The sequence below is a fragment of the Oncorhynchus kisutch genome, linkage group LG7, assembly GCF_002021735.2.
Source record: "Oncorhynchus kisutch isolate 150728-3 linkage group LG7, Okis_V2, whole genome shotgun sequence".
NCBI lineage: Eukaryota > Metazoa > Chordata > Actinopteri > Salmoniformes > Salmonidae > Oncorhynchus > Oncorhynchus kisutch.
The window spans coordinates 10,650,612-10,677,546 of NC_034180.2; the positions used below are offsets into that span (position 1 = coordinate 10,650,612).

General features: G+C 42.6%; 1 protein-coding gene across 3 annotated transcripts; it reads left to right on the forward strand.

Moving 5' to 3' along the window:
• The first annotated feature begins 4,180 nt into the window (after nt 1-4,180).
• Nucleotides 4,181-26,884, forward strand: LOC109894183 (ribosomal protein S6 kinase beta-2). Of its 3 annotated transcripts, none has more exons than XM_020487457.2 (16): nt 4,181-4,395; nt 5,250-5,304; nt 5,599-5,636; nt 5,766-5,880; nt 6,035-6,103; nt 6,267-6,414; nt 6,576-6,633; nt 6,840-6,940; nt 8,510-8,600; nt 9,938-10,028; nt 10,163-10,270; nt 19,292-19,354; nt 19,626-19,703; nt 23,566-23,673; nt 23,935-24,047; nt 24,560-26,884. In XM_020487457.2, the coding sequence occupies exons 2-16, from the start codon at nt 5,251-5,253 to the stop codon at nt 24,750-24,752; spliced, it is 1,428 nt and encodes a 475-aa protein (XP_020343046.1). In that variant the 5' UTR covers nt 4,181-4,395; nt 5,250; the 3' UTR covers nt 24,753-26,884. The 3 variants fall into 3 exon arrangements, with proteins under 3 accessions (XP_020343046.1, XP_020343047.1, XP_020343044.1); XM_020487458.2 differs by having other exon boundaries at nt 4,186-4,253; XM_020487455.2 differs by lacking the exon at nt 4,181-4,395 and adding an exon at nt 4,855-4,978.
• Nucleotides 26,885-26,935: the final 51 nt, after the last annotated feature.

Below are 26,935 nucleotides of genomic sequence, written 5' to 3' on the forward strand. Positions count from 1 at the left end.
CAGCATTTCAGCTGCAGTCACAGCAGTCCTCTGCTGTGGCATTTCATTTACCGCCTGCACCAGTTCCTACTACAGTAGTCGTGAAGGGAGAAACTTGTGAGGATTCCCAGATGGATTCAGGTCATTCAGAATTATATTACATACACATATCCTCACTCACACCAACAGATAACACACAGACATGTCGTTGAGCTGTACACTTACTGTCACTATGTGCATCACTCTTTCAGATCTGCCATGCACTCCACCACTGCCCGACAGCCTCACCCAGAAGTGCATACACTGGGCCTATCAAGACTGATAAAGCAGAGATGGGTGGCTGACAAGGAAAAAATAAAACATGCACACACTCTCTCTCTCTCTGTCACACACACACACACACACACACATTATCCCCAATGTAAAGAAATTGTAATGACTTGTTTATTTTATGGATGCTCCAGTTAATTTTAGGATGGGAGATATCTACGCCTGTCTGTCCATTGTCAGTATCTACATAATTACTCTAAATATCTATCAAATCAAAATGTGATAATGTGGTAATATGTACAGTTTGAGGAAATTCTGTGTGCTTTTCTTGGAGTTGAGAAACATGCCTCACTCTCTCTCACACACACACACACACACACACACACACACACACACACATTAGACCCAATGTAAATACATTGATTTTATTTATGCTCGAGGATTGTGTGCAATAAAGTACATTGACAGTTAAAACAGTTCGGTTTATAGGATATTTCTCTAATTAAAATGAATGACTGCAGACTGTCATCTGGAGCTGAAACGGCCCCAACAGCCCTCACATACATGGTACATGGTTCCCAGGAGTTGTCCTGCAAAAATATTTATGTACCAAGGCTACCCATCCACATCGCTCTGGCCAAACGGATGTTTGTTCTCGACAATGAATGAATGTAGTGCTTAAAAACCAGGCAACCAAGGCCAAGGAATGGAGAGAGAGATGACCTGGAGGGAGTTCCAGACCTCAGCTTTTAATAAAGCAGAAAAGCAAAGATGGGTGGCTTCCTTCCTGATAAACTTGACCCAAATTCTTGAGCTCTTGACCATAACAAGATTGTCTTCAGATAAATAATCAGCATACATGCTGTAGGACTATGGCATTCGGGTTTCTTCGTATATTATATTGCAATCAGACACTGAAACACACTGGGCAAGTAAAGCATACAGAGCAGCTTATTTGGACCGTACCGTTAAGGTTGTCGTGTTCCCTTTCTTGTTCTTGTGATGAGTGATGCAAACTGCCAGTATCATCCCCACCAGACTCAGTCCAACTGCAGCTCAAATCAAAATCGAATTGTATTGGTCACATACACAATGTTGGTAGATGTTAATGCGAGTGTAGTGAAACGCTTGTGCTTCTAGTTCCGACAGTGCACCAATATCTAACAAGTAATCCAACTATTCTACAACAACTACCTAATACACACAAATCTAAAGGGATGGAATAAGAATATGTACATATAAATATATGGATGAGCGATGACCAAGCGGCATAGGCAAGATGCAATATATTAGATGAGTAATGTAAGATATGTAATCATTATTAAAGTGGCATTATTTAAAGTGACTAGTGATCCATGTATTAAAGTGGCCAATGATTTGAGTTTGTATGTAGGCAGCAGCCTCTCTGTGTTAGTGATGGCTGTTTAACAGTCTGATGGCCTTGAGATAGAAGGATAGAAGCTGTTTTTCAGTCTCTGGGTCCCAGCTTTGATGCACCTGTACTGACCTCGCCTTCTGGATGTTAGCAGGGTGAACAGGCAGTGGTTCGGGTGGTTGTTGTCCTTGATGATCTTTTTGGCCTTCATGTGACATCGGGTGCTGTAGGTGTCCTGGAGGGCAGGTAGTTTGCCCCCGGTGTTGCGTTGTGTAGACCGTACCACCCTCTGGAGAGCCTTGCGTTTGAGGGCGGTGCAGTTGCCATACCAGGCGGTGATACAGCCCGACAGGATGCTCTCAATTGTGCATCTGTTAAGGTTGTGAGGGTTTTAGGTGCCAAGCCAAATTTCTTCAGCTTCCTGAGGTTGAAGAGGCACTGTTGCGCCTTCTTCACCACACTGACTGTGTGGGTGGACCATTTCAGTTTGTCCGTGATGTGTACGCCGAGGAATTTAAAACTTAAAAAATGCATGCAGATGAAAGAAGGAGAGACCGTTAGTACCAATAGACATTGCAGGCGAAGCTAAAGGGAGAAGTATAGGAGGAGGGAGGTGAAGGTTAGCTTTACCTGCTGAAATTATGCTACATTAGGAAAATTGCATGGCTCATTTTTGTTTGTGTTAAATGCAGTATGACATAGTATTTAAGCTGTAATATAATTTAGTATATATATTTATGTTACCTTGTACACAAGTGGTAAAAGATTCATTTATAGTTTCTAGGCCAGACACTGAACAATAGTGACATAAATTACTAATGAGATCGGTTGATGATTAGGTGTACCACCAGTGATGATAAATAGGTTTGTTAAGGTCACAGTTGGAGAGACTGAACATATAGTCTCTGAGGCAGAACATTTTAGATGTGAGAATAACATTTTGTGACAGATTTAACAACTAAAATGGTATATTCTAAATTGAGGAGCATTGTATTTTGTGAGAAATACACATGTTTTTGATTACCAAAAATCTCCTCTTACCATGAATTCTGCTTTCTCCCCCAAGCATCATCATTTATCCAACCTTTCCCATTCAGTAATACAGTACAAGGTCTGCATCCTCAACAGTCTTGATTTTCAATGACCTGTTGGCAAACTGTGCCTCGAAACGAAGATTGTGTTGGTGACCAAAGATTACAGGTTATCTCGTAATGGTAAGAGATATCACAGGGGAAAATGGCAGTATCTCCAAGCTGGACCTTTCGAAACACAGACTCCTCCACAGACTGCCGTAGCTTGACGATGAACACCGTTTGATAGATAGAACATTGCCTAATGTGTTGTAATCTATTACAATCAAATGAAAAAACATGTGTATAATCAAATCAGGCTATTCATCAAGAAGACCCTCTGAAAATCCAATACATTTTACTCACAAATCATCAAGATAAACCAAAGAGATGCCATTCTCTGTGTGCTATTACAAGCAGAATACAGGTCACAGGTTACAAGTTACAGTCTGACAATGGACAGTTTCATGTTCACTGGTAAAACCTCTAGTTCCGTGAAAGTTCCACTTCCTTTCAGATGTAGACCACTTTTTTTTAAAGTGTTATCAGCTCAACTTAGCTTTACCATTTGCAAACCTTTAGTGTCATACTTTAAAACACGATTATAAAAAATAAAATAAAAAAACATGATTTTCTTTATAAAAAATTGCCTCTAAGCCTCCTAAAACCCAACAAAAAGCTTTGTCATACGTGGTAGCATGCATAGTGTGATGGTTTGGTGTTGGTAAGGTGTTGTACTCTCATAGGAGAAACAACAGTTGCTTCTGAGCTGGTGTGTTTCAGACAGGTATTGCAGGAAGCTGCGCCCACAGAGGTGTGTAGGTTGTAGGCCTAAGTGACCTTTCTCTCTCTCACTTCTGTTAACCCTGGAAACGAAACCACCCAAAGAGCTACTGCCTTTGATTGATACAGACAAAGCCAGAGACAATGACGAAATCAAAGATTGCTTGTTACTTTCCAAATAGACCAGGTAGTGTTGCTTTTTTATCAGTTTGATAAAATAGTTGAATTGTCTCCAAAGTTTCAATAGATGTAAATATAATTGTAATCCTTATAATAACAAAATCCTGGCAATATATTTCCTGTGTAGTGCACTCCTTTTGACCAGAGCCCTATGGGTGCTCTACAATATGGTGTCAGGGCCGCATACACAATGGCCATGACCTCGTTACTGAAACTGGGATAAAGCCAGTTGGTGGAGAGACCACAATGTCCCTGAGCCCTGAACAGCTTCTGTTCAGCTGGAATGCAATTTTTCCCCAATGGGAATTGCCTTTCTGACCCATGTCTGCACTTGTCAAAATGCCCATGTCCACTTTTATATAAACTTTTTTTCACGTACGTCACTTGCTCTATTTGTGATTGTATATTGTTTGTTCTGTTCTGTTTTGTTTATAATAAAATAAAATAAAGCAGTGCCATAAATTGATCTACCGCTATAAAATAAAATAGCAGCCAATCGAAAGTATTTTACTGATGACGTAGCTAAAAAAGGTCAACGTTCAATCACACACGCCAAGAGAAACAAACAACGGAACATCAACAAAGACCAGAGAGAGGTGACAGAAAATCGAATTTCTTATTTACGACTACAGTTTAGGTCCAACGATACTTGTGGGAGCGACACAGCAAGACAAGTGGAATCAGCCACTTATAAGCTCACTGACTCAGTGGTCACGACGAATGCAGCTGAGAGTGAAGGTATGAGGCGAGGTGAACGGTAACTTACCACCTACGAGTAGTCGTAATCAGCTAACGTTAGTTGTCAAACCAGCTCTCAAACCGATGTGATCACGACCCGTTATATATTATTACATTGATATAGTCAGTTCAGTCATTTTAACTAGCATAAGTGACACAACAAACTTGATTTTCTATTTTCTTTCAACATTCCCAGAATCCGAGCTTAGTTTCACACGAGCTGGCTAGCTTTTGGACTCTGGTTCTCTCGAATCCGGCCGATATAACTCAACTCTTGAGATTTAAGATGGAGGTGTGTGGGCGGACTGGAGCCCAGACATCACATAAAATGAAGTTTTTTGTTTTTTTTAAATCACCAACTACTGCTTTCAGTAGGACTATTCTGTACCAGGGTGCGGAAATCAGTAGCTAGTTTTTGATAACGTCGTTTGTATGTGACGTCGGAGCTCCAGTCCCCGCATACTAGTCACCGCTCAACTCTACCGTAAATCGTTGAGTTTAGTCGGCTATCTCCAACCATGCCTGTTGGACGACGCTCGACAGCATTAGCTAGCGTATATTGCCTTCCCTGCCAGCGGGCCCAGTAAGAAATGTTCCCTTTTACGTAAACTTCACCCATGAGTCCGATTAGCCTGCCTCTAGATCCCATCTAGGTTAACGTTAGATTACGCCCGCTTCTTGTCCAGCTTTGACAGTATAATTTAGCTGCTTAGTGTTTGCACCTGTCAGGCATAGCTAACTAGATAGTAACAACAACAAATGCGTGTTTTCACATTGCTAGCTCTCGGGGCCGTTGTGTTTTTAATCACATCACATCACGCATAGCTAAGCTATAACTGTAATTTCTTCCGCAGGATGGCAGGTGTTTTCGATATTGACTTGGAGTCGGACGACCTTAGCGATGCAGAGGTGGGGGATTTGAGGACACTTTTTGTTGTTGTTAAATTAGGAAAACCCCTAACTAACTTGTTATTAGAGTGTCAGATCAAGGCTGTGTTCAATGTAGTGACGAAAAAGCCCAGACAATTGCAGCTAGTATAAACAGAGCATATAAACTATGAAGAATGTTCCCCAAAATAAAAGATGCATGCATGATCTGTGATATTACATAATGCCATGTTCAGTCTATCAGCAGTGGCCCTTCACCTGTCTACAGTGAATTAACTTTGACATCCTCTCTTCGATCCCCCTTGTGTTCTGTAGGATGACATTTGTGACTTCACCGTAGCAGAGACAGACCCGTAAGTGGAACAATGAACTTAGTCACTTGTCCATCATTTCATGCTTGAGCCTATATCTTTTACTGAATCATATAAACTCACCCTCACTCATTCCCTTTCTTCCTAACTCTCTCTCATCCCCTCTCTTAGTGTTCAAACAGAAGAGATAGAGCTGACCAGTGCCATTGTCAACAGAGACAGTGAGAGGATCGGACCAGACAGCTTTGAGCTGCTAAGTGTGCTGGGCAAGGGGGGCTATGGCAAGGTGTGTGTGTGTGTGCCCGCGCCCCTCAGTCAATCAATCAGTGCGTTTCTAAGAATTTCAGTTTCACAATCTACTTGGATATACACCAAGCTCTTGATCAGAAACTCAATCCATTTGTCATCGACCTATTTAACAATTGTATTTCTACTTGCAGGTTTTCCAGGTACGGAAAGTGCAGGGTACACAGACGGGGAAGATATTCGCCATGAAGGTTTTAAAGAAGGTCCGTGCGATTCCTCTTAATCGTTCTTCTCAGCCGAAAGTATGTTCTAAACGTTGCCACGGTGCCAGGGCAAAATGTAGTATATCTAAATGCACAACTTCCTCCACCTCCTTCCACCCATCCCTCTTTTCACTCATCCCTCTCTCCTTTATCTCCTTGCCAGGCAAAGATCGTGTGTAACGCCAAGGACACGGCCCACACGCGTGCGGAGCGGGAGATTCTAGAGACGGTGCGGCACCCCTTCATCGTGGACCTGCTGTACGCCTTCCAGACCGGGGGTAAACTCTACCTCATCCTGGAGTGTCTCAGTGGTGAGAGAGGGATGGGAGGGAGAGGGGACCTGTTGTACGCTTTCAACCTCCTCCTGGAGGGAGGGGATCTGGGTAGGACAACCAATGTCTTATCTCTGAATCCTGGCACTTCAACTTTGACACTTATCTCCCTAATCTTGTTGTTTTTGTTTCTTTATCAGGTGGAGAACTGTTCATGCAGCTGGAGAAAGAAGGAATCTTCATGGAGGACACTGCCTGGTAAGAGAGAGAGAGAGATGCTCAGCTTCAGGTTATCATTGGGAAAGGATACAAGTGAGGCTGAGGCCATAAACAGCAGTTTTAATTCCCATGTGAACGTTTTGTAGAAGAGGAGGAGAAGATGAGAATAAGAGCTTGACCGTATGTCTTGTGCAATGTGTACGAGGAGGAGTGTTAATACATGTTTTTCTTTCTTTGGCAAATAGTTTTTATCTGGGTGAGATTGTGCTTGCTTTGGGACACCTCCACTCAAACGGAATCATCTACCGAGACCTGAAACCAGAGAATATCATGCTGAACCACCAAGGTGTGTCTGTCTGTTACATAAACTGGGCAAAAAAAAGAAACGTCCTCTCACTGTCGACTGCATTTATTTTCAGCAAACTTAACATGTGTAAATATTTGTATGAACTTAACAAGATTCAACAACTGAGACATGCACTGAACAAGACATGTGACTAACAGAAATTGAATAATGTGTCCCTGAACGAAGGGGGGGGGGGGGGGTCAAAATCAAAAGTAACAGTCTGTATCTGGTGTGGCCACCAGCACTGCAGTACTTAATGCAGCATCTCCTCCTCATGGACTGCACCAGATTTGCCTGTTTTTGCTGTGAGATGTTACCCCTCTCTTCCACCAAGGTACCTGCAAGTTCCCGGACATTTCTGGGGGGAATGGCCCTAGCCCTCACCATCCGATCCAACAGGTCCCAGACGTGCTCAATCCGGGCTCTTCGCTGGCCATGGCAGAACACTGACATTCCTGTCTTACAGGAAATCACACACAGAACGAGCAGTATGGCTGGTGGCATTGTCATGCTGGAGGGTCATGATGAGCCTGCAGGAAGGGTACCACATGAGGGAGGAGGGTGTCTTCCCTGTAACGCACTACGTGCGATTTCCTGCAATGACAACAAGCTCAGTCCGATGATGCTGTGATACACCGTCCCAGACCATGACTGACCCTCCCTCCAAATGAATCATTCCTTCGACGATAAACATGAATCCAACCATCACCCCATGTGAGACAGAACCGCAACTTGTCAGTAAAGAGCACTTTTTGCCAGTCCTGTCTGGTCCAGCGACGGTGGGTTTGTGGGCACATTGTTGCCGGTGATGTCTGGCGAGGACCTGCCTTACAACAGGCTTATAAGCCCTTAGTCCAGCCTCTCTCAGCCTATTGTGGACAGTCTTAGCACCGATGGAGGGATTGTGCGTTCCTGGTGTAACTCGGGCAGTTGTTGTTGCCATCTTGTACCTGTCCTGCAGGTGTACTGTTCGGATGTACCGATCCTGTGCAGGTGTTGTTACACGTGGTCTGCCACTGCGAAGATGATCAGGTGTCAGTCCTATCTACCTGTAGGGCTGTCTTAGGCGTCTCACAGTACGGACATTGCAATTTATTGCCCTGGACACATACCTCCTTGCAGCATGCCTAAGGCATGTTCACGCAGATGAGTAGGGACCCCGGGCATCTTTCTTTTGGTGTTTTTCAGTCACAGTAGAAAAGCCTCTTGAGTGTCCTAAGTTTTCATAACTGTGACCTTAATTGCCTACTGTCTGTAAGCTGTTAAGTGTCTTAATGACCATTCCACAGGTGCATGTTCATTAGTTGTTTATGATTCATTGAACAAGCATGTGAAACGGTGTTTAAACCCTCTACAATGAAGATCTGTGAAGTTATTTGGATTTTTACGAATTATCTTTGGAAAGACAGGGTCCTGAAACAGGGACATTTTTCTTTTTGAGTTTAGAAATCAATGTCACTGAGATGAAAATATGATTTTAAAATAAAAAAAATATAAAAAATAGATAATTGATCTGCTATGGATTGGCTTTTGATTACAATTGACAGATATTGTATCTCTGTCTCCCAGGACACATCAAGCTGACTGACTTTGGCCTGTGTAAGGAGTCCATTCACGACGGCGCTGTCACGCACACCTTCTGTGGGACCATAGAGTACATGTGAGTGTAGTGCCACACTGATGTGAGATAAGGATGCTGTCTCTGAGTCAGCTGTCGCTCTGAGACTGCACATTCTTTGAATGACAGTAGGGGTCGCTGTATTAATCCTAGTTCATCTCCCCCTCCTCCCTGAAGTTAAGTGTGCATTTAAAAACATGACATTTGTCCATGGGCTACATGGTCTTCCACCATATTCCTTACACTAACTAAACTGGGCTCCCGAGCTACGCAGCGGTCTAAGGCACTGCAATTTCAGTGCAGGAGGTATCACTATAGTCCCTGGTTCAAAATCCAGGCTGTATCACATCCGGCCGCGATTGTGCGCCGCCCTATGTGACTCCCAATCGGCCCAGCGTTGTCCGGGTTTGGCCCGGGGTAGGCCGTCATTGTAAATAAGAATTTGTTCTTAACCTAGTTAATTAAAGGTTAAATAAATACATGTTATTTTTCAAACTTTTTATGCGAGTAAGGTCATACCGTATAAAAAAAAATATCACGACAACTATGATGGTACAATTTTATAAATGCTGACAGATAATTTGTTCCACCGACATGGGATCTTTTTGTGTCGGTAAAATTAATCATATGAGACATGGCAGTGGAAATGCTTTAAAGTGCAAATTATCAATATTATAACCATCATATTGAAGTAAACTTGGGAGTCATAAGATGATATGGTGTGTGTGGTCCTCCCACTACGACTCGGAAAACATGCAGTTTATTAGACTGCAAATGAAATGACATGATCTTCACAGGGTGGTGAAAGTTCACATTGATATTGATGCTCCTAACCAATAAATAAAGAGTCTGATTCTGGTGACATGATGATCGATGCTTGACTGCCGTTTCACAAAATATAAATATTTGTCGCTCTATCCGTAATATAGTTTCATCATGCAGACTAGCCTACCCACACAGCCTACCTGCGCTGTAGGCCTACTGTATCTGAGTTCACGTGCCAAGACCAGAGTAGGCACGTTTGCTATTTAACGCAACAGTTTTTGTGACAAAACTCTAGAGTTGAAAATGCTATCGAAACACATTGAACTTTTAGATTTTGATTTCGTACATGACAACTAAGTCATCCACACTGATTTTTATTCCGTTTGGTGGAAACACCACTGGTGGGAAAATGTGCTTATTTTATTTATTCTGATTTTTAGAATGTTCGCATAAAAATCTGTCGCATATTGGATTTTCTTTCAATCCATGAAGGGGAGTGAAAAGTTCACACTTTTAAAAGGTTGATCATTGAATCACAGCCAATACTGGGATTCTTCTACTGAAGTGTCTCTTCCCTGCGCTCTCTATCCCCTCACTCTCTTTCTCTTTCTCAGGGCTCCAGAGATTCTGACGCGTACAGGACACAACCGGGCGGTGGACTGGTGGAGTCTTGGAGCCCTGATGTATGACATGATGACGGGCTCGGTGAGAGACGGGGGGGGGGGGGGGGGGGGGGGGGGGGGGGGGGGGGGTGTAAAGAGGGATGGGGTGTACCATTTGAAAGACTTTTGACTCAAACATCTGTGGTCTTCTTGCCTGTCCCTGTCACTCCCCCATAGCCTCCGTTCACTGCTGAGAACAGGAAAAAGACCATTGATAAGATCTTGAAGTGTAAAGTCAACCTGCCGCCCTACCTCACACTGGACGCCCGAGATATGATCAAAAAGGTAAAGGCGCCCGCCCCCGTCCCCATCTCTCTTTATGTTTAAGAACATTTATCATCCTAAGAATAGAGGTCAAGACTCAATCTCTCTATTATTCTGTCTTTCTTTCTCTCTCTCTCTCCTCTCTAACCCACTGTACTACTCTCTCTCTCTCTACATTTCCTTCATCTCTTTTTCTCCCTCTAATTTCAATTTGAGGGATTTATTGGCATGGGAAACATGTTTACATTGCCAAAGCATGTGAAATGGATAATAAACAATTACACTTACAAAGTTCCAAAGAAATTTACATTTCAAATGTCATATGTGCAAATGGTTAAAGTGCAGAAGAGAAAATAAATAAAACCCATAAAAAAGCCCATAAATATTTATATTTTTTTCACTGGTTGACCTTTTCTTGTGGCAACAGGTCACAAATCTTGCTGCTGTCATGGCACACTGTTATTTCACCCAATAGATATGGGAGTGTATCAAAAGTGGGTTTGTTTTCAAATTCTTTTTGGGTCTGTAATCTGAGGGAAATATATCTCTCTAATATGATCATACATTTGGCAGGTTAGGGAGTGCAGCTCAGTTTCCACCTCATTTTGTGGTCAGTGTGCACATAGCCTGTCTTCGCTTGGAGAGACAGGTTTGCCTACGGCAGTCTTTCTCAATAGCAAGGCTATGCTCACTGAGTCTGTACATAATCAAAGCTTTCCTTAAGTTTGTCAGTCACAGTGGTCAGGGCCAGATGGTATTCTAGTTTGCTCTGTTTTTTTGTTGTTAATTACTTGACACATTGGAAAGAATCATCCTTTTGGGTTTTCTCATGATTTGGATGGGTCTAATTGTGTTGCTGTCCTGGGGGTCTGTTTGTGAACAGAGTAACAACAGTGCTTGCTTAGGGGACTCTTCTCCAGGTTCTTCTCTCTGTAGGTGATGGCTTAGTTATGGAAGGTTTGGGAATCGCTTCCTTTTAGGTGGTTGTAGAATTGAACGGCTCTTTTCTGGACTTTGATCATTAACGGGTATCGGCCTAATTCTGACTCTGCATTATTTGATGTTTTACATTGTAAAACGGAGGCATGTTTTGCAGAGTTCTGCATGCAGTGTCTCAATTTGGCGTTTGTCCCATTTTGTGAATTCTTGGTTGGTGTGCGGACCCCAGACCTCACAACTATAAAGGGCAATGGGTTCTATAACTGATTCAAGTATTTTTACCCAGATCCTATTTGGTATGTCAATTTTTGATGGCTTAGAAGGCCCTTCTTGCCTTGTCCCTCAGATTGTTCACAGCTTTGTGGAAGTTACCTGTGGCGCTGATGTTTAGGTAGAGGTGTTTGTGTGTGTAGTTTTTTGTGTGCTCTGGGGCAACGATGTCTAGATGGTATTTGTGGTCCTGGCAACTTTTTTTGGAACATCATCATTTTTGTTTTACTGAGATTAACTGTCAGGGCCCAGGTCTGACAGAATCTATGCAGAAAATCTAGTTGCTGCTGTAGGCCCTCCTTGGTTGGGGACAGATGCACCAGATCATCAGTAGACATTTGACTTATTAGGGTGGGTGAGGCCGGGTGCTGCAGACTGTTCTAGTGCCCTCGCCAATTTGTTTATATATATGTTGAAGATGGGTAGAGGTCGACCGATTAATCGGAATGGCCGATTTAACGGGGCTGATTTCAAGCTTTCATAACAATCGGTTATCTGCATTTTTGGACACCGATCATGGCCGATTACATTGCACTCCACGAGGAGACTGCGTGGCAGGCTGACTACCTGTTACGTGAGTGCAGCAAGGAGCCAAGGTAAGGTGCTAGCTAGCATTTAACGTATCTTATAAAAAAACAATCAATCTTAACATAATCACTAGTTAACTACACATGGATGATGATATTACTAGTTTATCTAGCTTGTCCTGCGTTGCATATAATCGATGCGGTGCCTGTTAATTTATCATCGAATCATAGCCTACTTCGCCAAATGGTTATTTAACAAGCACATTTGCAAAAAAGCACTGTCGTTGCACCAATGTGTACCTAACCATAAACATCATCGCCTTTCTTAAAATCAATACACAAGTATATATTTTTAAACCTGCATATTTAATTAATATTGCCTGCTAACATGAATTTCTTTTAACTAGGGAAATTGTGTCACTTCTCTTGCGTTCTGTGCAACAGAGTCAGGGTATATGCACTTTCGTGCGTTTGCCAGCAGCTCTTCGCTGTGCTTCAAGCATTGAGCTGTTTATGACTTCAAGCCTATCAACTCCTGAGATTAGGCTGGTGTAACCAATGTGAAATGGCTAGCTAGTTAGCGGGGTGCACGCTACCCAAGCATCGTTACCCACGCTTCAATCGGTGACGTCACTCGCTCCGAGACCTTGAAGTAGTTGGTCCACTTGCTTCGAGCCCAGGTATGGGGCGAGGAGACGGACGGAAGCTATACCGTTACACTGGCAATACTAAAGTGCCTATAAGAAAATCCAATAGTCAAAGGTATATGAAATACAAATGGTATAGAGAGAAATAGTCCTATAATTCCTATAACAACTACAACCTAAAACTTCTTACCTGGGAATATTGAAGACTCGTGTTAAAAGGAACCACCAGCTTTCATATGTTCTGAGCAAGGAACTTAAACGTTAGCTTTTTACATGGCACATATTGCACTTTTACTTATCCAACGCTTTGTTTTTGCATTATTTAAACCAAATTGAACATGTTTCATTATTTATTTGAGGCTAAATTGATTTTATTGGTTTATTATATTAAGTTTAAATAAGTCTTCATTCAGTATTGTTGTAATTGTCATTATTACAAAAAAATAAAGACTATCTTTTTTCTTTAATCGTCCGATTAATCGGTTTCAGCTTTTTTTTGGTCCTCCAATATCGGCGTTGAAAAATCATAATCGGTCGACCTCTAGAAGAGGGTGGGGCTTAAGTTGCATCCCTGTCTCACCCCAGGCACTGTGGAAAGAATTTAGTTTTTTGCCCATTTTAACCGCACACTTGTTTGTGTACATGGATTTTATAATGTTGTATGTTTTTCCCCCAACACCACTTTCCATCAATTTTGTATAGCAGACCCTCATGCCAAATTGAGTCAAAAGCTTTTTTGAAATCAACTAAGCATGAGAAGACTGCCTTTTTTGGGGTTTGTTTCTTTGTCAATTAGGGTGTGCAGGGTCAATACGTGGTCTGTTGGTGATTTGGTAAAAAGCCAATTTGACATTTGCTCAGTACATTGTTTTGACTGAGGAAATGTATGAGTCTGCCGCTAATGATAATGCAGAGGATTTCCCCAAGGTTGCTGTTGACGCATATCCCACAGTAGATTTTGGGGTCAAATTTGTCGCCACTTTTGTGAATTGGGGTGATCAGACCTTGGTTCCAAATATTAGGGAAGATGCCAGAGCTAAGGATGATGTTTAAGTATAGCCAATTGGAATTTGTGGTCTCTATATTTTACCATTTTTTTGTTTAGGATTGTTAGGTTCTAATTCTCAGAGTAAACAACTCAACGGACATTATGAAAGCCTAACCAAGTTTATTCTGTGACTTCCTCCCGTCCACCCAGCACATTCCAAAGCCATCTGGTGCCTACAGATAACCATTAACATCTGATGTAAAAAAAAAGTTTAACCGAGAATCCAACAGGATACCATCAACATCAGAGGCCTTTTTGGGTTAGAGAGTTTGTATTTTGTCCTGTAGTTCATTCAATGTAATTACCAGAACCCACTGGATTCTTCAGTCTTTAATAGTTGATTCTAAGATTTGAATTTGATCATGTATATGTTTTCACTGTTTGTTCTATGTTATAGGGCCAAAAATATTAGAAAAGTGGTTTATCCATACATCTCTGTTTTGGATAGATAACTCTGTTGTTTTAGTGTTTTCCAATTTTCCCAGAAGTGGTTAGTCTGTGGATTCATCAATTTCATTGAGCTGATTTCTGGCGTGCTGTTCCTTTTTTCTGTATTGCATTGTTTTAGTGATTCACCGTAGTCAAGGTGAAGGCTCAGGTTTTCTGGGTCTCTGTTTTTGGTTTGATAGGTTTCTTTCTTAGGTTTTTGCATTCTTCATCAAACCATTAGTCATTGTTGTTCATTTTCTTCGGTTTTCTGCTTGAAATGTTTAGATTTGATAGGGAAGCTGAGAGATCAAATATACTGTTAGGCTTTCTACTGCCAAGGTGTCTAAAAGGGATTGAATTTGTGATTGTCTAATTGTTTTTTTGGTAGCATTCCTTCAAGATATTCAGTTCCTTTTGGTTTTGATGCCTCGTGATTTAAGTATTGCTCTGTTCAAGTAGACTTGGATTTTGCCGTGATCTGATAGGGGTGTCAGTGGGCTGACTGTGAACGCTCTTAGAGAATCTGGTTTGAGGTCAGTGATAAAGTAGTCTACAGTACTATTTATAGTCTCCTCAAAGCCTACCATTGACTGTACATACCCAGCGTGTGACAGAGCTGCAGGGGTTGTGACCCGTTTTTGTTGGTTATGTTGTGCCTAGGGGGGCATATGGGGGAGGAAATGCTGTCACCTCCAGGTAGGTGTTTGTCCCCCCGTGTGCTTAGGGAGTCACATTATTGTCCAGTTCTGGCATTTCGGTCCCCCTTCAGGATGGAGAAGCTGTCTTGATTAAAGTATGGGGATTGTAGTGGGGGGGTATAGGTAGTACACAGGAGGAAATTTTTCTGTTGAGATCATGTCCTTTTGAATTTCTAGCCAAATGTAAAATAATCCTGATTTAATTTAACAGAGTGAGTTAGGTCTGCTGTATACCAAATTAGCATACTGAGTCCCTTCCCTGTTTGCCAGCAGCATACCACCCTGCATCCCACTGCTGTCTTGCTTCTGAAGCTAAGCAGGGTTGGTCCTGGTCAGTTCCTGGATGGGAGACCAGATGCTGCTGGAAGTGGTGTTGGAGGGCCAATAGGAGGCACTCTTTCCTCTCGTCTAAAAAAATATCCTAATGCCCCAGACACTGCCCTGTGTAGGGTGCCATCTTTCGGATGGGACGTTAAATGGGTGTCCTGACTCTCTGAGGTCATTAAAGATCCGATGGCACTTATCGTAAGAGTAGGGGTGTTAACCCCGGTGTCCTGGCTAAATTCCCAATCTGGCCTTCACACCATCACGGTCACCTAATCATCCCCAGTTTACAATTAACTCATTCATCCCCCTCCTCTCCCCTGTAACTATTCCCCAGGCTGTTGCTGTAAATGAGAATGTGTTCTCAGTGAACATACCTGGTAAAATAACAGTAAATAACAATAATAACACCTGGTAGATGGGACTACCAGCTCTCTGTAACCTAGAGGGCAACCAGTGGGTCCATCTCCTCTATACCATGTTTCTTGTAGGATGACGAAGTCTATATTTCTGATTTTATTCGTTCCAGGTTCCTGTTCTTTTAGGCCAAAGGCCAATGACCTCAGGCCTTGGATATTCCAGGATGAGAGAGTGAAGGCTTTGTGTTCCATAAAGTATCCAATGTTGTTAGTCGTGTGGTCTAGCCTCAGACCATTAAGTGTGATTATCTGGTACATGCCATTGGCTTGGGCTAGTGTAAGAATGGTGGGTTGTGCCTGTTTGCCTGCTCACGGTGTCTCTGTCTCTCTCTCTTTACCTCTCGCTCTCTCTTTACCTCTCTGTCTCTCTCTCTCTCAATTCAATTTGCTTTATTGGCATGATGTAACAATGTACATATTGCCAAAGCTTACTTTGGATATTTACAATATGAAACTAATAAGAATCAAAATGGTCAACAGGACAACAGTAACAAGAATAATCAAAGGTCAAAATAACCATACATTGAACAATAAGCATTCAGTAGAGTGCAGGTTGATTGGTCTGTCAGACACTCTCCCTCAACTTATGGCAGGCAGCAATGTAGTGCGCTGCCAACCCATAGCTCTCTGCGTCCTCCCCCAACAGGACGGGTAGCCTACTCTCATCAGAGAGGTAGGTCTTTGAAACCTTGAATAAGGGTTTAAAATTTTTGGAATTGACACTCTCTAGTTGTTTTATATTTTTTGACACTTTGTCAGGAAAGGCAGCTCTGTCTTGGGTTCTGCTGTTGTGCAGTGGTTGCACAGCCTTTCCTCTACAGGGAGCCATGGTTTCCTGTGTCTACCCTTCTCAATGGCAAGGCTGTGCTCACTGAGACTGTACTTGTGAATGTTTTGATCAGTAACTATGGTCAAATAGTTCGCCATGGTGTACTGTCGATTTAGGTCCAGATAGCACTGCATTTTGCTTGTGCTTGTGTTTCCCAATAAGCAATGTAGTTTAGTTTTGACAGTTGTCATTTGTTTTATTCTGATTGATTGGATGTTCTGGTCTTGATGCTTTAGTGTGTTAGAACAGGTTTGTGAACTCCGGACCAGCTGGATGAGGGGACTATTTTCTTTGCTCAGCTCTGCAGGGCTTGGTAATGATATGAGAGGGGGTCACTGTATTTTAGATGTTTCCTAAACTTAATTGCTCTTTTTTGAGTTTTTATTATTGGTGGATATAGGCCTAATTCTGCCCTGCGTGCATTGTTTGTACTTTCCATCAGGTCTGCATGTTTTTTTTTAAATTTGAGGGCTTGAAGTTTCTTGTAGAGCTCCTGGTCAGTAATAGTTTAGTTTCTTGTAGAGCTCCTGGTCAGTAATAGTTTAGTTTCTTATAGAGCTCCTGGTCAGTAATTGGGGAGTCCAATGGATTTTGATTGTCCTTTATAGCTTTTTCTAATCCATTCAACCTCTCAAATATTGAGCAATCTTTCCAGAAGTTGTTTGTGTTTATGGACTCCTCAATTAGTGTCAGCTGCTTGCTGTTGTACTGTGCTTTTGTTGGTTCTGAGTGTACGTTTATAGAGTTTTTTAAAGTCTCACAGTAATGAAGGTGTAATTCACCATTATTTTGGTCTCTGCTTTTGGCTGGATAGTGTTCTAAATTAATTTCCTTATTTTACGATCTGCATCAAACCAGTTGTTATTCATGATCTTTAAACAACAAAAAAATATTGTCAATTTCAGTTGTGCTTCTTTTGATGTTTGCCTGAATATATAGTTGATGTTTTTTCCTGCCAGATTGATGCGTTTTTTTTTTTTACTGAGTGAATGTGGTATCCAGAAATGTATCTAAGAGTGTTTTGGATATTTTGGTTCCAGGTTGCTTTCTGGTATTCTTCTGAGCTGTTTTGGGCACATCTGTATGAATTTCTGATGTTGTATAGCTTACTGGGCTGTGAATGTGTGCTTGTTTCCATGTCTATTCTTTTGTGGAACAGCGTGATTTGGCTGTGATCAGACAGAGGTGTTAGTGGCTTGACAGTGAATGAGCTGAGAGTGAAAGGGTCAATGTCTGTGGCCAAGAGGTGAGTAATAGGTGCTCTGGACCATCACTACTCTCTGGACGGTTCTGGCTTAGAATATGTGGACAACTATAAATACCTAGGTGTCTGGCTAGACTGTACACTCTCCTTCCAGACTCATATTAAGCATCTCCAATCCAAAATTAAATCTAGAATCAGCTTCCAAACATACCCTCGTAAAACTGACTATCCTGCCGATCCTCGACTTCGGCGATGTCATTTACAAAATAGCCTCCAACGCTCTACTCAGCAAACTGGATGCAGTCTATCACAGTGCCATCAATTTTGTCACCAAAGCCCCATATACTACCCACCATTGCGACCTGTATGCTCTCGTTGGCTGGTCCTCGCTACATATTCGTCGCCAAACCCACTGGCTCCAGGTTATATATAAGTCTTTGCTAGGTAAAGCTCTGCCTTATCTCAGCTCACTGGTCACCATAGCAACACCTACCCACCCGCGCTCCAGCAGGTATATCTCACTGGTTATCCCCAAAGCCAACACCACTTTGGCTGCCTTTCCTTCCAGTTCTCTGCTACCAATGACTGGAAAGACCTGCAAAAATCACTGAAGTTGGAGACTCATATCTCCCTCACTAACTTCAAGCATCGGATGTCAGAGCAGTTTACCGATCACTGCAGCTGTACACAGCCCATCTGTAAATAGCCCATCCAACTATCTACCTCATCCCTAAAATATATATTTTTATTTTTATTAAAACCTGATCTTTTGCACCCCAGTATCTCTACTTGCACATCCTCATCTGCCCATCTATCACTCCAGTGTTAATTGCTAAATTGTAATTACTTCGCCAGTATGGCCTATTTATTGCCTTTACTCCTTACTTCATTTGCACACACTGTATACAGATTTTTCTATTGTGTTATTGACTGTACGTTTGTTTATGTGTAACTGTTGTTTTTGTTGCACTGCTTTGCTTTATCTTGGCCAGGTCGCAGTTGTAAATGAGAACTTGTTCTCAACTGGCCTACCTGGTTTAATAAAGGTGAAATAAAATAAATGTATAAAAAAAAAGGGGGAGGGAGGGAGTATCTGTCTCTGGTGTTGCTATGGTTGCCACCAGTAAACAGTTGGAGCTAGGTGGTATGCTAGCTGACAAATGTGCAAATTTGAATTTAGCACGATTTAAGATTGACAGAGAGTGAGTTAAAAGACCAATGTGTTGACCAATGTCTTCCTGTGTTGATCTTCAGTTGTACAATCTCTCTTTACCGCTCTCTCTCTCTACCACACGCTTTCTTTACCGCTCTTTATCGCGCTCTCGCTTTACTGCGCTCTACCTCTTTGCTCTTTACCGCACTCTCTCTACCTCGCACTCTCGCTCTCTTTACCTCGCTCTCTCTTTACCCCTCGCTCGCTCTCTTTTTCTTTACTGCTCGCTCTCTCTTTACCCCTCGCTCGCTCTCTCTTTACCCCTCGCTCGCTCTTTCTTTACCCCTCGCTCGCTCTTTCTTTACCCCTCGCTCGCTCTTTCTTTACCCCTCGCTCGCTCTCTTTACCCCTCGCTCGCTCTCTTTACCCCTCGCTCGCTCTCTTTACCCCTCGCTCGCTCTCTTTACCCCTCGCTCGCTCTCTTTACCCCTCGCTTCGCTCGCTCACTTTTTCTTTACCGCTCGCTCTCGCTTTACCTCGCTCTCCTTTCTGTAGCTGCTGAAGAAGAGTCCTTCTCAGAGGCTAGGCTCCAGTGCGGCAGACTGTAAAGACATACAGGTGATACACACACATCTCCCGTTCACTCCAACCCCCTTTGTTTTCTATTGACATCATAAAGCTATATAATAGGCTTGTGTTTAATTCAGGAAGTAAACAGAAATGTCTACCTCCTTTGAATTGACTGGAATGAAATTTCCTCCAACCCTGCTTTGTTATGATCAGTGCTTATATGGATGCTAATTGAACAAAATCCAATAGCGCATGAGCCTAGACCTGCACTGTACAGGGATGGATTCTAAGTGCAGCGTTTTTTCTGCTGGTTTCACAGAAGCATCCCTTCTTCAGACACATCAACTGGGACGACCTGCTGAATAAGAGGTGTGAGCCGCCCTACAAGCCATGCCTGGTATGACCACTATTCTACTGTCACTGTCTCAATAGCTAAAATGTCCAATCTAAGCTGGGTCTTTTAAATAATTGAGGAGGTGCCTTTGTAAGGTTGAAACTGTGTCGTACCACTCCATGAGCACGGTTTCTCCATCCTGCTATCTGAGCATGGATACATGCACACAATAATATGATTATTGTGGATAGTCAGATTAATATAATAGTTTGTTTAAAAACACTTAAATGCTTTGCAAGAACCACTATTTCCTGGCTAATAATCCTGGCTAACTGATGGGACAAATGCAGAAAATGGCCTATCAAAATAAACATTCTACAGAAGTCTATTAGATTCTGAGTTCAGACATATAAAGTTTATGAAAACTATAAGATGCAAAGTATTCAGACCACTTTACTTTTTCCACATTGTTACATTACAGTCATTTTTTTTTCTCCTCATCTACACACAATACCCCATAATGACAAGGCAAAAAAAAAGAACATTTTTACAATTAAAAAAAAAAGAAATATTACATTTACATAAGTATTCAGACCCTTTACTCAGTACTTTGTTGAAGCACCGAACGCAGTGATTACAGCCTCAAGTCTTTTCAGGTATGACGCTATAAGCTTGGGACACCTGTATTCGGGGAGTTTCTCCCATTCTTCTCTGCAGATCCTCTCACGCTCTGTCAGGTTGGATGGAGGTCTCTCCAGAGATGTTAGATCAGGTTCAAGTCCGGGCTCTGGCTGGGCCACTCAAAAACATTCAGAGACTTGTCCAGAAGCTACTCCTGCACTGTCTTGGCTGTGTGCTTAATGTCGTTGTCCTGTTGGAAGGTGAACCTTCGCCCCAGTCTGAGGTCCTGAGCGCTCTGGTGCAGGTTTATCAGTGATTTCTCTGTACTTTACGCTGTTCATCTTTCCCTCGATCCTGACTGATCAAATCACATTTAATTTGGCACATACGTGTTTAGCAGACGTTTTTGCGGGTGTAGTGAAATGCTCATGTTTCTAGCTCCAACAGTACAGTAATATCTAACAGTACACACAATCTGAAGGAATGGAATTAAGAATATATAAATATGAGTACAGTACTGGGCTTATTTAGCTAAAGAATCCCCATGTTGTGCGGGCAGGGCACGCGGGAGACGGGGGTTAAATTCCCCGATGGGGAGGAAGGAGTAGGCTCTCCTTGTAAATAAAAATGTGTTCTTAACTGACTTGCCTAGTTAAATAAAGGTTGCACGAAGAGCATACCATTTCTACACCCTAATTGTAGTCTATCCAACACCCAAATGGTGAAAAGTGAAAATACAAATCTCATTGATTAATCAAGACCAGTCCGTCCCCATGCTTGTCTCAGAGCAGTGTGAAACGGTGCAAAAATAGTTGTAGAAGCAAAAGCCTAACTTCAATATGCTCTTTCATTAAATAAGACCTACACCACGTAACAGCACATTACTCAACACTAGTGAGACTCATGTCGCCTACGGTAGGTCTACAGTATATCGAAAAATATGACGTTACTCTCCGCCAATAATTACATATAGAGGATTGGAGGATATTTCTGTAATTCAGTGATATTTATTCCCATAGTAATTTATGGATCCTTAACTAAATAAACACAGGCATTTTGAAATGGTATTTTTTATATTTTTTTATTTTTATTAATGAAAGCATAAAGATGCCATTATTAGTTACATTGTTTGTTTGAACGTGCAGACTGGCACTAAGAACAGAACAGCGGGAACGTTTCCCTAGTCAGCTCCGTTATTAGTGCAATGCCCCTTAAATATTTTGACGATATCTTTTTCAAATAACGTAAAATGAGCGAGGAAAAAGGACATTCTTGAACATGGGGTGAGACATTGTTACTACTTTGTAAATAAAAGCCACCTTGTTATTTAGAATTATTTCTGTTTTTAGAGGGAGAAAAAGCAAAAACCTACAAACCTCCCAGTCGAGGCCAGCACAGGTATTGAACCAGCATCTGTAGCAACACAGCTTGCACTGCTATGCAGTGTCTTAGACCGTTGCGCCACTCAGGCGCTGTACAACGTGTCCGGTCGTGAGTGGCCTACAGTACTACAGTAAGAGTAAAATAAAAACCTCAGAGGCAGTGGCTCGGGTGGTTGTTGTTCTTGATGATCTTTTTGGCCTTCCTGTGACATCGGGTGCTGTAGGTGTCCTGGGGGGCAGGTAGTTTGCCCCCTGTGAGGCATTGGTCAGACCGCACCACACTCTGGAGAGCCCTGCGGTTGCGGGGCGTGCAGTTTCCGTACCAGGCGGTGATACAGCCCGACAGGATGCTCTCAATTGTGCATCTGTAGAAGTTTTGAGTGCCAACCCAATTCCTGAGGTTGAAGAGGCACTGTTGTGCCTTCTTCACCAGACTGTCTGTGTAGGTGGACCATTTCAGTTTGTCGATGATGTGTACGCTGAGGAACTTGAAGCTTTCCACCTTCTCCACTGCCGTCCGGTCGATGTGGATAGGGGGATGCTCCCTCTGCTGTTTCTTGAAGTCCACGATCAGCTCCTTTGTTTTGTTGATGTTGGGTGAGACATTATTTTCCTGGCACCACACTCCCAGGAACCTCACCTCCTCCCTGTAGGCTGTCTCCCACTCCCTGCTGCTGAAAAACATCCCCACAGCATGATGCTGCTGCCACCACCATGCTTTACAATAGGGATGGCTCCAGATTTCCTCCACGTTTGGCGTTCAGGCCAAAGAGTTCCATCTTGGTTTCATCAGACCAGAGAATCTTGTTTCCCATGTCCTTTCCCCCCTTTTGGCAAACTCCAAGCTGGCTGTCGAGGAGAGGCTCCCGTCTGGCCACTCAACCATAAAGGCCTGAATGGTGGAGTGCTGCAGAGATGGCTGTCCTTCTGGAAGGTTCTTTCATCTCCGCATAGGAACTCAGGAGTTCTGTCAGTCACCATCGGGTTCTTGGTCTCCTCCCTGACCAAGGCCCTTCTCACCCGATTGCTCAGTTTGGCCGAGCGGCCAGCTCTGGGAAGAGTCTTGGTACTTCCAAACTTTTTCCATTTAAGTATGATAGAGGCCACCCAGTTCTTGGGGACCTTCAATGCTAGAGAAATGTTTTGGTACCCTTCCCCAGGTCTGTGCCTCAACACGATCCTGTCTCGGAGCTCTATGACAATTCCTTCGATCTCATGGCTTGATTTTTCTCTGACACGCACTGTCAATTATGGAACCTTATATAGACAGGTATGCGCCTTTCCAAATTATGTCCAATCAATTGAATTTACCACATCAAGGATGATCAATGGAAACAGGATGCACCTGAGCTAAATTTAGAGTTTCATAGCAACGGGTCTGAGTACTTATATAAGTAAGGTATCCGTTTTTTGTTTTTAATACATTTGCAAAAGTTTCTAAAAACCTGATTCAGCTTTATCATTATGGGGTATTGTATGTAGATTGAGGATTAAAACATTTTTTTTTTTTAAATAAAGTATTAAAATGTGGAAAAAGTCAATGGGTCTGAATACTTTCCGAATGCACTGTGGATTGTTTTTCCGAACTCACTTCTCTCGCGCATTAGACAGAGGCTTGCGCTGCTGGCACATGCACAGATCAAATACACCGCTGGAACACCAATTAAGCTGTTTACATGTCCTAATAACTTGAACGATGGCTCAGAAAACCAGGTTTTATTCAGTGTATACTTACCTTGGTTTTGACCTTACGCTGATTGAAGTTAAGCAGAGTAAAGCGTTTACATGAGTATTGCCATACTACGTAATCGGTTCAATATCAAATTATTTGTGTGCATGTAAACATACTTTCTCCCACCATTTCTCTCTCTCCATTCAACCTGTTCCCCCCTCTTTCTCCTCTCTCGCTTCACCCCCTGTAGCAGTCAGACGAGGACGTGAGTCAGTTTGACACGAGGTTCACCAAGCAGACTCCGGTGGACAGTCCTGACGACTCCACAATCAGCCATCAGCACGAACACGCCTTCGCTGTGAGACGGTTACATTTTAGTCATTCAGCAGATGCTCTTATTCATAGAGATTTAGAGTCAGTGAGTGCATACATTTTCCGTACTGGTCACACATGGGATTTGAACCCAGAACCCTGGCAAGTATTATTGAACACGACCCTGTTCTCACCTGGAACAAAACACCTCTTATTCAGGTATTTCCCAAACAGAATAGAGTAGTGGAAGTGTTGCTAGAATTGCTTGTCATCCTATATAATTAATTAATGGATGTTGTCTGTCCAGGGTTTTACCTACGTGGCTCCCTCTGTGTTGGAGAGTCTGAAGGAGGGCTTCTCCTTTGAGCCACGGACACGTCCCGTACGCAGACACAACAGCAGCCCACGCACCCCCATCAGGTGACACACACACATATGCATGGGCTTACACTCACTTACAGTGGGGAGAACAAGTATTTGATACACTGCCGATTTTGCAGGTTTTCCTACTTACAAAACATGTAGAGGTCTGTAATTTTTATCATAAGTACACTTCAACTGTGAGAGACGGAATCTAAAACAAAAATCCAGAAAATCACATTGTATGATTTTTAAGTAAATAATTTACATTTTATTGCATGACATAAGTATTTGATCACCTACCAACCAGTAAGAATTCCGGCTCTCACAGACCTGTTAGTTTTTCTTTAAATGAAACGTTTAATCTGAAATCCAAAATGCTGGAGTACAGAGCCAAATTAAAAGGTTTAGCTTCTCTGTCCAAACAAATACTTAGGGGAGTGTATATACATACACACATTTGTACATGCACGCTGTACACACACACACATACACCATGATTGATATGCATTTCCCTTATCTAATGTCTCTCCCCATTTCTTTCTATTATTGTTCCTATTGTCGCTCCTCAGTCCTCTCAAGTTCTCTCTCCCCGGGTCATTCGCCAAGTCCACAGGAGGATCAGGGGGAGGAGAGAGCGAGTCGGACTTTCTCTCCCAGACCTCGTTCCGTCTCCCGCCAACAACCCCGCCCACCGACAACGGCGCCACGCAGCCAATCAGCACACCAGGCCGGAACAAGAAGCAGAAGTGTAACCGGAGATGAACTGGAGTAAGCCGAGTCGGGAGGAGTCAGAACTTTTGGCCGCGTTCCAGGCCGACTACTTTGCAGACGTGCCGCGCGCCTCCGCCAATGGCTGATTGCCACGTCATCGACAGTTGGGCGCATGTTGCTATACCATACGATGTGGGTAGTTGATATGTTTAACACCTATCCAGGCATTGTGACGTCTGGCAGACGACTGCTAGTCCGTCTGGAACGCGGCCGCTCTCAGGGGGCCTTGTGTTTCTCACAGGCTGGGTCCCAAACCCCCATACTGCACACTCGCTCCCTTCCCCCTATACCCTCATTGACTCATTCCTTTAAGGTCTGAATAGGGGGTGAGCTTAGTTGAAGAGCTACAGGGTGTGCAGCTTTTTTGTTCCAGTCAAGCACTAACACCTGATTCAGCTCCTGGTCTTGATGATTAGTTTAGTAGTATCGGGTGTGTTGGTGCTAGGCTGGTGCCCACCTCCACCTACCAGGGTTGTGACTAGAGGGAGTACAGCTACAACCGTATGTGACTTTGTCGCAGGTTAGGAGAGCATTTTAGCTAATCCTAACCCTTTTCTTAACCTTAATTCCTAACCTGCCACGTTAATGATCCTAACCTGCTGCATAAATGTCACTTTCAGTCGTAGCTGTACTCCCTCTAGTCAGAATCACCTACCAGGGGTGGGGTCAATATCTGTTTACTTCCTGAATTGACTTGAAATGGAATTGACCCCAACCTTTCCTACGCTACCAGAGGACCAGCCACTGCTTTTCCATGGCCAGTTGCCACAGAGCCACAAAGGGAAGTCAACAAGGGTTTAGGGAACAGGTTGGGTTATCAGTTTGGGATCCAGCCACTTCACTTGACATTTTTCTCAACTTGCCACATAAGCAAAGAGAACACCAACTACTGCCAAAGCATTTGACATTGCCATTATCAAGATGTTAAAAGGTCGATTTTGGGCAAAAAGAACAGCTTTAAACTGTATAACTGATCAATGTGCCATCATACCAGGTTATTTAATTTATTTGTAAAAAAAATGGATGAATAAGATATTTGACTATAGATGTGCCATTTCTTACTGATCTCTACAGTTTCCGGCCAAAATCAAGTCATGTGAAATGATGTCCACATGTACTGGAAGCGTTACATGCTCGCGTAGCTAATGAACTAGCAACGTTGTTTGCGGCACGCCTGACCACAATAACACAATGAACCACCAAAGGCACAGCCCATTCCTGTTTGAAAATTGAGGAATAGGCAGAGTTGGACCGTATTTCAGGCCCAAAGTCGACCTTTAAAAGGTTGATTTTAGACTAGTGATCCTTGTCATAATGCAGGAATGAAAGTATTGAATGACGCACATTTCTAAAAACACTGTATAAAATACTCTGCTTAAGATAATCTTTAAAATACTAAAAAGATGAGTATTTTTGATTATGAAAGCGACCGCATTTATACATATGCTCGTATTACAGCTCTATTACAATCCGACTCATTTGAGTCCTATGTGTCTGAAGCGAAGTTGAATTAGCCTTTTATTTTTTAACAAGCACTCATACCATAACATTACTCATATCATGTAGAACCATAGATCTACAGAGTTCTAGCAAACTATTGTACATGTGGGCAGACCTGGGTTCAACTAGTATTTGTTTTCTTCCTTGAGCTGAAGTTTCACTTGATTTGAGCTTGTCTGGCGCACTGGGACCAATGGAATAGTCCAAACGCCATCCATCTGGCTTTCCAGTCAATCAAATGACCAAAGAAAATTGATACCGTTTGATTTTGAACCCAGGTCTGGTGCCAACATGGCACCCATTCACATTCTTCCAACTGAAACAGTTTGCCGAACTCTGTTTATCCGTGGCTCTTTCATCAACCATCCTGTCATACTGTTGTGAGAACTAGCTTTGGAAGACAAGACCTCTATCATTGAAAGTCATATTTGGGTCTGGGGGAGGGAAATAATATTTACACACATTTCATTTAAAAAAATATTATTATTTAATGGACTGATGACATGTTCTGGATCTAAGTGGAATGTTTTTTTTATCAGTTTTTTGTATTTCCTGCGGCTAATGTGGTTGTGAGGAAAATAGGTTTGCAGAATCCTGAAGAATAAAGACATTGAATGTCTGAACTCTGTGGTATGAATGTGCTATTAATTGTGATTTAATGCAATGTCTGTCTG